Source organism: Neophocaena asiaeorientalis, unplaced genomic scaffold (assembly GCF_003031525.2).
Source record: "Neophocaena asiaeorientalis asiaeorientalis breed wild unplaced genomic scaffold, Neophocaena_asiaeorientalis_V1.1 scaffold51, whole genome shotgun sequence".
NCBI classification, from domain to species: Eukaryota; Metazoa; Chordata; class Mammalia; order Artiodactyla; family Phocoenidae; genus Neophocaena; species Neophocaena asiaeorientalis.
The window spans coordinates 37688-50431 of NW_020173335.1; the positions used below are offsets into that span (position 1 = coordinate 37688).

The 12744-nt window shown below is 48.9% G+C and overlaps 1 protein-coding gene across 2 annotated transcripts in view; it reads left to right on the forward strand.

The window, feature by feature from the left end:
* The first annotated feature begins 2888 nt into the window (after positions 1-2888).
* LOC112400415 (taurochenodeoxycholic 6 alpha-hydroxylase-like) overlaps positions 2889-12744 on the forward strand; it is a 14041-nt gene continuing 4185 nt past the window's right edge. Inside the window, exons 1-11 of one of the 2 annotated variants that reach the window (XM_024746141.1) lie at positions 2889-3101; positions 5907-6048; positions 6688-6732; positions 7213-7340; positions 8400-8524; positions 8903-9057; positions 9526-9632; positions 9715-9905; positions 10000-10133; positions 11023-11087; positions 11222-11298. In XM_024746141.1, the coding sequence (XP_024601909.1) occupies positions 2907-3101; positions 5907-6048; positions 6688-6732; positions 7213-7340; positions 8400-8524; positions 8903-9057; positions 9526-9632; positions 9715-9905; positions 10000-10133; positions 11023-11087; positions 11222-11298 (1364 nt within the window). In that variant the 5' untranslated portion in view covers positions 2889-2906. Of the gene's footprint in view, positions 3102-5906; positions 6049-6687; positions 6733-7212; positions 7341-8399; positions 8525-8902; positions 9058-9525; positions 9633-9714; positions 9906-9999; positions 10134-11022; positions 11088-11221; positions 11299-12744 lie in introns of those variants that run through there. The other variant, XM_024746142.1, reaches the window with a different exon arrangement.

The window sequence follows — 12744 nt, forward strand, 5'->3', positions numbered from 1 at the left end:
CTCACTTACACCAATGGACAGATCATCCAGACAGAAAATTAATAAGGAAACACAAGCTTTAAATGACACAACAGACCAGATATATTTAATTGATATTTTTAGGACATTGCAGCTGAAAGCAGAAGAATACACTTTCTTCTCAAGTGCACATGGAACATTCACCAGAATAGATCACATCTTGGGTCACAAATCAAGCCTTGGAAAATTTAAGAAAATTAAGATTGTAGCAAGCATCTTTTCCGACCACAATGCTATGAGATTAGAAGGTAATTACAGGAAAAAAACTGTAAAAAACACAAATACATGGAGGCTAAATAGTGCACTGCTAAATAACCAGGAGATCACTGAAGAAATCAAAGAAGAAGAAAAAAAAACACCTAGAAACATGACAATGAAAAAAGAATTCTCTGGGACAACATTAAACGCACCAACATTTGAATTATAGGGGTCCCAGAAGAATAAGAGAAAGAGAAAGGGTCTTTCTATTTCTATAATAGAAAATATGTGAAGAGATTATAGCTGAAAACTTCCGTAACATGAGAAAGTCCAGGAAGCACAGAGAGTCCCATACAGGATAAACCCTAGGAGAAACACTCCAAGACACATATGAATCAAACTAACAAAAATTAAATTCAAAGAAAGATATATTAAAAGCAGCAAGGGAAAAGCAAAAAATAACATACAAGGGAATCCCCATAAGGTTATCAGTTGATTTCTCAGCAGAAACTCTACAGGCCAGAAGGGAGTGGCAGGATATATTTAATGGGATGAAAGGAAAAAACCTACAACCAAGATTACTCTACCCAAAAACTAAAAGTTGGTTCTTTGAGAAGATAAACAAAATTGATAAACCTTTAGCCAGACTCATCAAGAAAAAAGGGAGAGGACTCAAATCAATAAAATTATAAATGAAAATGGAGAGATTACAACTGACACTGCAGAAACACAAAGCATCATAAGGGACTAATATAAGCAACTATATGCCAATAAAATGGACAACCTGGAAGAAATGGACAAATTCTTGGAAAGGTACAACTTTCCAAGATTGAACCAGGAATTAGAAAATATAAACAGACCAATCACAGGTAATGAAATTGAAACTGTAATTAAAAATCTTCCAACAAACAAAAGCCTAGGACCAGATGGCTTCACAGGCAAATTCTATCAAATATTTAGAGAAGAGTTAACAGCTATCCTCAAACTTTTCCAAAAAACTGCAGAGGAGAAATACTCCCAAATTCGTTCTACAAGACCACCATCACCCTGATACCAAAACCAGACAAGCATATCACAAAACAAGAAAATTACAGACCAATATCTTCATAAACATAAACAGATGGAGAAATATACCATGCTCCTGGATTATAGACACAAAAATCCTCAACAAAATAGTAGCAAACAGAAACCAGCAACACATTAAAAAGATCATACAACATGATCAAGTGGGCTTTATCCCAGGGATGCAAGGATCCTTCAGTATACGCAAATCAATCAATGTGATATACCATATTAAAAAATTAAAAAATAAAAACCATATGATCACCTCAATAGATGCAGGAAAAGCTTTTGACAAAATTCAACAGCCATTTATGATAAAAACTCTCCAGATAGTGGGCATAGAGGGAACCTACCTCAACGTAATAAATATCCATTCTAACAAAGGGTAAAAGTGAATTAGTAAAACTACTCCTGCTACAACTGTAGTACTTCAGTGAAGTAGGACTGAAACTGGTGGACCCTCTATGGATGATGGAAGCAAGGGATGCAGTCCCAGTTGAGCACATTTTCTGGTTGCAGTTCAAATTAAACTTATTAGTAGGAATATATCAGAATTTAGATTAAAGATAAAACTTAATCTTGAAATTCTCATGTATTTGAATGGAGAAATGATTTTGCTATTGATATTGCAAAACTGACCTCTCCAATGTGATTATAAAAATGCTCTTGAAGGGCTTCTAATTAGCCACGGGCACAGCCAGGAGGTAGGAAGGGGTGGGACGGGGGGAGTGGGAGGGCAGGGAGGGCCAGGGCTCTCAGAGCATGGTCCTGGTCAGCAAGTCCACAGGACAAAGTCTTGTTGGGTAACAAGCACGTGGTTCCTGGGGAAAACCCAGCTTACCTCTCAGGTCTTGGCTCCTCATCCCAGTGCGGGGAGCTCACTCCCTCCCAGGACCCCGTGCTGGTGTCCTCAGGTCTGTCAGACACACCTTCCTTAGGTAGATCTGCAGGCTGTCCTGGCAGCCCTGCACTTTGAGGACAATGGGTCTTCTTACTAAGTCTCCCTGCTCTCCAGGCTGAGCAGCTTCAGCTATTCTCATAGAACAAGCTTCTAGATGCTTCCCTGCCCCATCCCTCAATCCCATCCTCTCTGTCTGGCCCTGAGCTTGCCTGGGAGCACAGACATCAGTCTGATGGATGCTGCCCTGTGGGCTCACTGTCCATGGAGATGACAGACAGGAATCTAGGAAGATGTCAGGTCACAGGAAAAGAGGCCCACCTGCTGGGTGGGGGGTTACGTCAGCTGTAGGGACAAACTGGCTCAACAAGATATCACAGTGATATGTTATTCAAAGAAGTTTTAAAAAAACATTCATTTTTCTGTTTTATTTCCATTTGTATAAGTTTTTTAAAAAGTAAGCACGTGATAGTTTGCAGGATCCTGCTACAACCCAAACTCCCATTTCTATTTGTAACTATTATCGTCTCTTTATATTACTTACATTTTGTAACAGATGTTGGTTTAAATTAAAAAAAAACAAATGACAACTCGGGAGGCCCAGGTCTGAGCTCTGTCCTCACCTTCACCCTCCCCCAGGTGGGCGGGGCAAGCCTCCCTGACCAGACTGGGTGCTTAGGGGAGGTCAGCCACCTTCAGGGGCAGTCAGCAATCCAGAAGCCGCTGCACCATGAGTGTCTCTGCGCTGAGCACCCCCAGAGCCCTGGGCGGTGTCTCGGGGCTCCTGCAGGTGGCCTCCCTGCTTGGCCTGGTTCTGCTTCTGCTCAAGGCAGCACAGCTCTACCTGCGCAGACAGTGGCTGCTCAAAGCCCTCCAGCAGTTCCCGTCTCCTCCTTCCCACTGGCTCTATGGGCACATGCAGGAGGTAGGATGGAGTGGGACGGGGAAGTGGGAGGACAGGGAGGGCGGGGCTCTCAGGCTGTGGTCCTGGTCAGCACGCCCATGGGACGAAGCCTTGCTGTGGGGCGAGCACGTGGCCTCACAAAAGGACCCAGCTTACCTCTCAGGTCTTGGCTCCTCATCCCAGTCCGGGGAGCTCCCTCCCTCCCAGGACCCCGTGCTGCTGTCCTCGGGTCTGTCAGACACTCCTCCTTAGGGAGATCTGCAGGCTGTCCTGGCAGCCCTGCACTTTGAGAACAGTGGCTCTTCCTTCCTGAGTCTCCCCCGTCTCCAGGCTGAGCAGCTTCAGCTGTTCTCATAGAACAGGCTTCTAGATGCTTCCTTGCCCCATCCTCTCTGCCTGGCCCTGAGCTTGCCTGGGAGCACAGACATCAGTCTGATGGATGCTGCCCTGTGGGCTCACTGTCCATGGAGATGACAGACAGGAATCTAGGAAGATGTCAGGTGACAGGAAAAGAGACCCACCTGCTGGGTGGGGGGTTACGTCAGCTGTAGGGACAAACTGGCTCATTTTAAGACTGAGGAATTTTCCAGTCTCCTGATTTCAGTACTTAAACCCTGACAAGTTGCTGGCACACATGAGCGAGGTTCCCAGGATGGTGCCAGGTAAGGAGAACTGACATTTGAGTTGCACCATCCACAGGGTGAGGTCACCTGCCTGCTGTCCTCCCTCAGTGGACTATGTGCTCTCAGAACCGAGTGTGAAATCCCCCTCACCCCCAGCCCCCTGCACAGAGCCTGCGCAGAGGGCTGCCAGTCCAATGTGTGGAGGGACAGGAAGGAGGGAAGGAGCGGCTGGCAGGCTGGGGAGGGGCAGCACCTACCCACCCAACACTGGCAGCACTAGCCTGGTCAGCGGGGGGTTCAGAGCCACGTCAGGGGCCACGTGGAGAGGGGCTCATCAAGGGTTTGTGGACTGAACAAATGCTGGGAGAAAATCAGGGGTTGCAGAGAGCTGAGGCCTCCCTTTCTCTGCAGCGTGATTAGAGTAGAGTGGAGCTAAAGACGGGAACCGGAAACAGCCCGAGCCCCACGTGGGCTGGCCCAGTACCTCTCTCCCCTCTCCTTCCTAATCTCCTGCACCCCAGGTTACTCAGCATCCTCCCCGCCTGCCTGGGCATTCTGGCCTCTGGGACTCTGCTCCCATGTGCCCTCTACCTGGAATGATCTTGTCCCTCATATGTCTGTCTACAAAGGCCCAACCCCAAGCCACCTCCTCCAAGATGTCTTTCTGGGTCTCCAGGAGCGGAGGGGACAACCCTTTTTCCCTTGCCTGTCCTTCTCATAAGGCAGTGCTAACCGGTTTCAGCTAGTTTTGTCTGCAGTGTCATAGTTGTGAGCTCCTTCTGGGAGAGCCTGCCTCTGGTTCATCTTTGTAACCTGAGAGCATCTTGGTAAATGATGACTCAACGAATGAGTACATGCATGACAAAGAGCTTTCTAATGTCCAGATCTGAGTTAGGGCCCCTTCCCAAAGCTTCCACAGAGGCTTGGTCTTCCCTCCATCACACATTCATGAGCCCCTAGGGCTGTCATGTCCTCAATCTCACTGTCTCCTCCTGGAGGCTCCAAACAGGCAAGCATCTACAGCTGCATCCTTATTCAGTGCCTTTAACCAGTGCCTGGCACATAGTAAATACGTGCTCAGTGAGGGAACCCATCCCACAGTAGGCAAGTTGCCTCAGAGCTGGTGAGTCCTGATGGTAGAAGGATGCAGGCAGAGATTAGATACCAAAGTGGCGGATGGTTGCTTTGAGTTACACAGAAGCCATTGAATTAAAGACGAGGTGACTGCATGGAACACGCCTAGGACCAAAAGTTGATGAGAAATCTAGAGGTGATAAAATGAAGCTGAATCTGCAAGGTTAAAGAGAGGCAGTTGCTCTGTGGCAAAGAGGAGGGGCACACCAGGTAGAGGAAAGAACCTAGGCAGAGGCTTAGAAGTGTGAGCAGGTGGGGCCAGTGCAAGGCGCATAGGCAGCAGCATCTTCACCAGCCCAGCAGGAGGCAAGAATGGAGAGGGTAAAGCCAGAAAGCAAGGGCCTTTGTGGTCCACACTGAGGAGTTTCAAGAGACTCCTCTAGGTGGTGGGAAGTGCACACAAGTTTCTGGACACTGGTAAATAAAAATTAGATAAAATAATCCACATATCAAAACCTTAGTTCAATACCATTTCCATATATACATCCAGAATCTGTGTACACACTCAATATGTAAAATAATATGATACAAACACAATTTAGTATATAATTTTTCTCACTTATCCATATACATCCGACACTCTTTCAAACTAACATTTATATGTATGCTGGGGTACTACTGAAAATATATAACAACCAGTATAGCAAAATGAAATTAATATATAAATTTAATTTTTATAATATATTTTATTCTCTAAATAAACAAAATTATATGACAAAGCTACTTACCAAGTGACACGAATTATCATAAACTGCTCATGCAAATGTTGTACGAATCACTTCCCAAAGTTTTCTACGGCTGGGTGTAAACCCCTGATGTAAGTTTCTGTAGGCAGTTTGTAGTGGTGGCCCATAAATCTACCCGACAAGGGGACAGAATGTGGTCTTAGGACAAAGGTGGACAGCCAGCAGGTCTGGGGCAGAGCCCAGGTCAGAAGAAATAGTTCCAAACTCCTAATTCTGCTGATCGATCCAGAACGATCTCCCTGTACCCATCCTGCCCTTCACCCCCACTCCAGCACTGGAACTCAGAGAAGGGTTTTATTGATTTATCTTTCCCTTGGAGACAGTTCCAAGATGAGACCGAGCTGCAACCCCTACTGAAGTGGGTAGAGAAATACCCAAGTGCCTGTGCTCGCTGGCTGTGGGGGACGAAAGCCCTGGTGTTGATCTATGACCCTGACTACATAAAGGTGGTCCTGGGGAGATCAGGTGAGAGGGAAACCCACATCCCAGCAGGAGAAAATCTTCCCTCTTGGGTACATGGCCCTGGATCTGTGAAATTCCAGAAGAAATTGGCACTTCAGCCATCAATACCTGGCTCCCTACCAGCCATCCTTGCAGCCCACAAGCCAGACTAAGGCCAACATTACTCACTTACAGTGAATGCTTAAACACCTGGGTGGGGCTGGCTTCTCTTTTCTGTCTTACTTTCTTTCTTGTTTTAACCCAACTGAGATGATCCCAGATCTGGAAGACAATTCCCTGTCCACACTGATGTAGGTTTGGCACCTCTCACTGTTGCCTGTCCTGGGTCATGAAATGGCCAAACCACCACAAACTGTAGGAAAACCACAGGCTCCTTTCTTACTCTGTGGCGCTGAGCAGAGCCTATCTTTCTTGCCGATTCACCGTCTTAGTCCTGTGGGTGTTCTGCTGCTGGGACACTGAGTCTGCCTTCCTGGGCCCACAGTGACCATGAGGACAGAGAGAGTCAGGGATGGGAGGCAAGAGGGAGGTGGCTTGAGACAGACTGCCGGCTGACCAGCATCAGGAACGGAAGGTGCCACAGCTGCTCTGGGGGCTGCCTGCCTTGTTCGGTGCCCTCCACTTCCCTTCCTTCCCTTTCAGACCCAAAGTCTCACGATTCCTACAGAATGCTGATTCCCTGGATTGGTAAGTACATTTAAATACAACTGCAGTCCACCCACCAGTTAGGTTTACCAAGAGCTACCTCTTTGGTTAATGGAGAACAACGGGTACCAGGCACCCTGTCACCACCTCATCTCTCAGTCAAGCCTCATTTCTCTCCTTCCAGTGAAACTCTCACCCTTTGTAATGGTGCTGAGAGCCCTCCTGAAGCTCAGCCTCTTCTTCATCACTTCTCAGTCCTCTGCGACATTCTCAGCCTGACTATTAACTAATTCCTTCTATCACCTGCCCGCCTACTCTTCTTCAACCTCTGTCTCACAGCTGTCATAATCACATCCTATGGACCAGCCATTTTGGAATTTCACATTCCTGGACTGTACTGCCCTTTCCTACCTTTGCCCACGGTGTGCTCTCTCCTGACACCCTTGGTTCCTCCCAAGTTGTCTCTAGTCGTCCCCCTGATCCAGGCTCCCCAACCCACACACACACCCATCTGTGGCCCAGGGAAAGGTTTGCTCGTGTTGGAGGGGCAGACGTGGTTCCAGCACCGGCGGATGCTGACCCCAGCCTTCCACTACGACATCCTGAAGCCCTACGTGGGTCTCATGGCCGACTCTGTCCGAGTGATGCTGGTGAGTCCATCCCTCGTCACCTGGACCCACTCATATCCAGCACAGCTGACAAAGTCCACTCTCAAGGGCTTCCCTGATGGCGCAGTGGTTGAGAGTCTGCCTGCCGGATGCAGGGGACACAGGTTCGTACTCCGGTCCGGGAAGATCCCACATGCTGCGGAGCGGCTGGGCCGGTGAGCCATGGCCGCTGAGCCTGCACTTCCGGAGCCTGTGCTCCACAATGGAAGAGGCCACAACAGTGAGAGGCCCACGTACTGCAAAAAAAAAAATAAGTCCACTCTCAAACAGTTGTGTCCCTCAGGCATCCGTCAGACACAGCCCCCAGAATTATGCATTCAGAACATACTCTGAGACCGTGCTCACCAAAACTGGATGGGACAGAGGGGTATCCCAGCACCAGATTGGATCCAAGGAAAGTGAAGGCAGGGCCATGGTGTACTGAGAGTCCACTCTCCTCTCATCTCCACATCTTCAACACAAAGGAAAGAGCAAGGGTCATTCCCCTGGACAGCAGTGTAAACTGCCCCTGGTTGCCCTGGACAACGGCAGCTTCAGTGGTAGCGTGGGCATCCCAGGATGGCACTCAGATAGACTCTGGCCTGGAGTCCAGGGCCTCTGCATGGAATTGAGCCACTCATGGGAGGAAACGAGGCCAGGTTTACACTCAGAGAGCTGGGTCTTCACAAGCATCACCTCTCATCTGGACTGGACACCACCTGGTCTCAGCTAACATTAAATGAATAAAAGGAATTGAAGTACCTCATGCCCCTTCCTAGGAGCCCAGTAGAGCCCCATAAGCTTTTCCTTGCCTTGTTCCTAAACTTTGGAACTAATACAGAATATTATGAGAGACCATGATTAATTATATAATAAAAGATTCTGAGAAAATAGACGTCACATTACACGTGTGTGATACAGCCTTAAATTGCTAAAACACATCTGCTTAGAAAGTGAGGAAAACTCATCCGAAGATTTAGAGAGACGGAGAGAGAGCCTGGCCTTGTCAACGCAGGCCTTCTGGGAGAGCAGAGCAGGGTCAATGTCCCCCTCCCACCACAGGACAAGTGGGAGGAGCTCGTCAGCCTGGACTCGCATCTGGAGGTCCTTGGACACGTCTCCTTGATGACCCTGGACACCATCATGAAGTGCGCCTTCAGCCACCAGGGCAGCATCCAGACAGACAGGTCAGTGACAACCCTTCAACGGCAGGGCAGGGTCCTTGTTCTCACCAGCTGGGGAGGACTTACCTGAGAGGCAGTTAGGGCAGTGTGGACGCTTATCAGCACAGAAAGCAACATTCTGCACAGAGCCATGGACCATGGTCAAATTCCACCCAGACCAACCTTGACTCAGTCACAGGTCCCTGATTCCTGCACAGGGAGAAGCCTGGCTGCTCAGGCCACTTGTAAAGGACTGAGGGTCTCCAGGGCTGTGAGGCAGAAATAACAAAGCCTCAGTGCTGCCTGTCCCCGCTGACTGAGGAATCCCCACCCGGAGCCCTACCACGTCTCCAGGTCAGAGGTTCCCTCCACTCCAGTCTCCTCTGCATCCTCTCCCTTCAGGAAAATCCAATCCTACATCCAGGCCATCAAGGACCTCAGCAATCTGAGTTTTTCCCGGGTGAGGAATATCTTCTACCAGAACGACATCATCTACAGGCTGAGCCCTGAAGGCCGCTGGAGCCACCGCGCCTGTCAGCTCACCCATCAACACACAGGTTCTTCTGATCCTTCTGGGCAGCTCCTGCCCACCCACCCCCATCATGCACATGTAAAAGGGCCTGGCCTTGACCCCTCAGGCAGGGCCCAGACTCCTGCTTCCTCTTCAGGGGCTGGCACACACCCACACTGGGTACTTCCCTGGTGCAGGGGCTGGGAACCGAGACGTCAGGGTGTCAGGTGAGGTGCAGGGAGATACATGTGTCACCACGTTGCTGACGGTGGAATAAGACCCCCTCCCAGCATCATTCAGGCAGAGCCTCTGTGGGCTGTGCTATTGAGGGGATTCCCAACCTGGATCAGATGATGCTGCAGCTCTCTGCCCTGACATGTGCGCCCATTCCCACCCTCGTCCTCATCCACCTGGTACCCAGATTGGGCCTGAGGGGCAGATAGGGGTACGGTGGGTTCTGCATCTGGTTCCCCAGAGCCCTCAGCTCTGCCTGGGAACCACTGTTCTGGGACAGATGAAGTGATCAAGATGAGGAAGGCTCACCTGCAGAAGGAGGGAGAGCTGGAGAAGGTGAGGAGCAAGAGGCACCTGGATTTCCTGGACATCCTCCTCTTCGCCAGAGTGAGTGTGGGCAGGAGAGGCCTGAGGCTTTGCCCAGAAGCACAGAGGAAGGGCAGACCCTGCACTCTCCCTGCCTCAGCAGATGGAGAATGGGAGCAGCTTGTCTGACAGGGAGCTCCGTGCCGAAGTGGATACGTTCATGTTTGAGGGTCACGACACCACAGCCAGTGGCATCTCCTGGACTCTCTATGCTCTGGCCTCCCACCCTGAGCATCAGCAGAGGTGCCGGGAGGAGATCCAGAGCCTCCTGGGGGATGGCACCTCCATCACCTGGTGAGTGCCCAACAGATGGGAGAACCTTGCCCCTCTGCTAATGGAGAACCCCTGATTGTCTGGCTCTGCCGCTCTCAAATGGGCTGCCTTTCAGGGACCACCTGGAACAGATGCCCTACATCACCATGTGTATCAAGGAGGCACTGCGACTCTATCCACCAGTGCCGTTCATTTTCAGAGATCTGAGCAAGCCCATCACCTTCCCTGATGGACGCTCCTTACCTGCAGGTATGAGCTTCATCCACACCCACTAAACTAAGCACTCTGCAAGACCACGTGGGAGATCAGAAATACACATGTGCTTTCCCAGTTCTGAGATGCTCTGACTCGCTTCCACCTTAAGATAATTAATGTTTACTCTGTAGTTTGGACAAGTTTTGTAAAATGCTTGACATAGAAGTTGAACACAGCAAAAGCTCAGTAAACAAATGCTAGACCCTGAAAGTGGTCTTGTAATAGAGCCTGAAAATTCTAATTCCTTGAGACATCAAGGCTTAAGAGAGAAGCAGGTGGAGATGTGGTTCTTTCCATATGGGGTCTAAGTAAATGAGGGAGCTCAGAGAATCCATTGTCATGGGTCAGTTGGTCCAGTCTCTGGGGAGCCCTCAGGTGGATGGCAGAGAGCAGCTGATGATCAGGTCTGAGAGCCCTGCCATGGTTGGAGGCCACCCACTGGCTCACGCAGTGGGTGTGAATCCCAGCCCTGCCACCTCCTCTCTGTGGGATCACAGACACGTCCCTCAACCTCTTGGAGGCTCAGGTGCCTCATCTACACGTGGGGATAGGAGTGCCTTCCTTGAGGGCTGCTGTGAGGATTAGATGAGTTAATGCACATTCCCCGAGGACTCATGATGGCGCCTGATAACTGTGAGTTTTCATGTGAGGCGATCCTCATACTAAGCCTCCAATTCTCTTCCTTCTCAGTCCTGGCCATGGTTACCTGCTCCTAATCTGTGCTCATGTGCTTTGTCACCTCCAGCCCACCTGTCTTGCAAGAGCACCATTTCATTCAGAGTGATGGAGGGTAGCTCTCATGGTGGCTCCTGGGCCTTTTGTGCACATTGCCCCTGTTACCATGGATACCATCAGTCTTCTCTCTCTCCTCCCTGCCCCACAGGAGTCCCGCTCTCCCTCTTCTTTTATGGGCTTCACCACAACCCGAAGGTGTGGCCGAACCCAGAGGTATGATGGAGGAGGGGATGGAATGCTCTCTCCAGACCAGCACCTCCCCTGCTCCACCTCGGGGATTCTTGTCCCCTGGTGGATTGGTGCAAGGAGTTTGATCCCACCTGTTCTGGCCCCGGTGCTCTCTGCAGGTGTTTGACCCATCCCGGTTTGCACTAGGTTCTTCTCAACACAGCCATGCTTTCCTGCCCTTCTCAGGAGGATCCAGGTGAGGCCTTCTGTACCTGGGGCAGCCAGGTGTCACTGGGTGCTACCTGATGTGTGTGACTGTCTACATTCATATGTGGTGTATGTAGTTATGTCCCTGTATGTTGACGTTTTGAGAAGGAGGCGTGTGTCCCCATGTACAAGAAGGCCTTCAGGGCACGCCACGGAGATCTTGACCTCCTGACTTCCGCAACGATCAGCCACATTGCCGTGGCCGTGGCCGCTCCAAAGTATTCCAGGGTTTTCCTCACTCTAGGAGTATGACTTTTCAGCTTTAGAATTTTTCATGAAAGGTAAACTTCAGATGTTTGCTTTCCACAATTATCAGTCATCTTTAAAGATGTTTTTTTCTCTTTACACATTCCTAGTCCAGCCCACTGCCTTTTCTACTTAATTCAACAATCCACCTCTGACTGTATCATCAGTTGTGTTTGCATGGATTTAGATTTCCAGCTGCTTTTCTTCTCCTGAGGCTTCAAACCACGTATGTGATCACTTACAGTTGCAGTTTGAAGAAAGTTACATAGGCACATGTGTCTTTTCTATTTCTGTAGTCAAACCTAACAATTGTGATTGCATATTCATATAAACATGACACCATTTCTGGTTGCCAAAATTCTATATATGTAGTGGGGATTAGATACCATAGTCCCAGAATCTACAGAGTCTGATTTTGGCAAAAAAGGATGAAATTGAAGGCAATCAAGTGCTTTTGAGAGAAAACTCACTATTTTGTGTTGGACACGTGCATTTGAGAAGTTCCTGCCGTGTAAAATATAAAGCACACATGAAATAGCTGTTAAGCTGGATGACACACTCCAAAATGACTCCTGTGAAAATCTTCAACGGCTACAGATCCCCCCCCGAAATAGTAACTTCCATAACTTTGGAACTACTTAGTAATCCAAGTTTTTTCTGAGCCTATAATTCTGTGAAATTTTCAGTCGGTGAATCAACCTTCACAGAACAGGCTTGACGCAACACGTTCCCGGAATTTGTCTAGTATTTGATCTGTGCCAGGGTCCTGTTCTTCCTTGTAGACATTGGCTGCAGGTCATGCGGCTGCCACCAGAGGACAGGGGGTACCTGGCAACTCAATTCCGAGGTCAGAATTAATGTTTAATTTTAATCCATTCCTTTTTTTTATCAATTCAATTAACTTTGTTCAAATAGAAAGCTATTTATTAAGCCTGCTTCTGTGTGCCAAACCATATATTACAAGATGGGAACACAGAGACGAAAGGAACTTTCCTTGCTCCGAGAGTTCACAGTCAAGAAACAACTACCGCTATTCAAGACAGACATGCGACGTTTCCATAGTGTAGTGGTCAGTACGTTTGCCTTACAAGAAAGACATCATGCACTCATCCACTCTTTCACTCGTTCATTCATTCACTGAGCAGATTGTGGACTGTTCCATGTTTCTGGCACTGTCTGGTCACGGGAC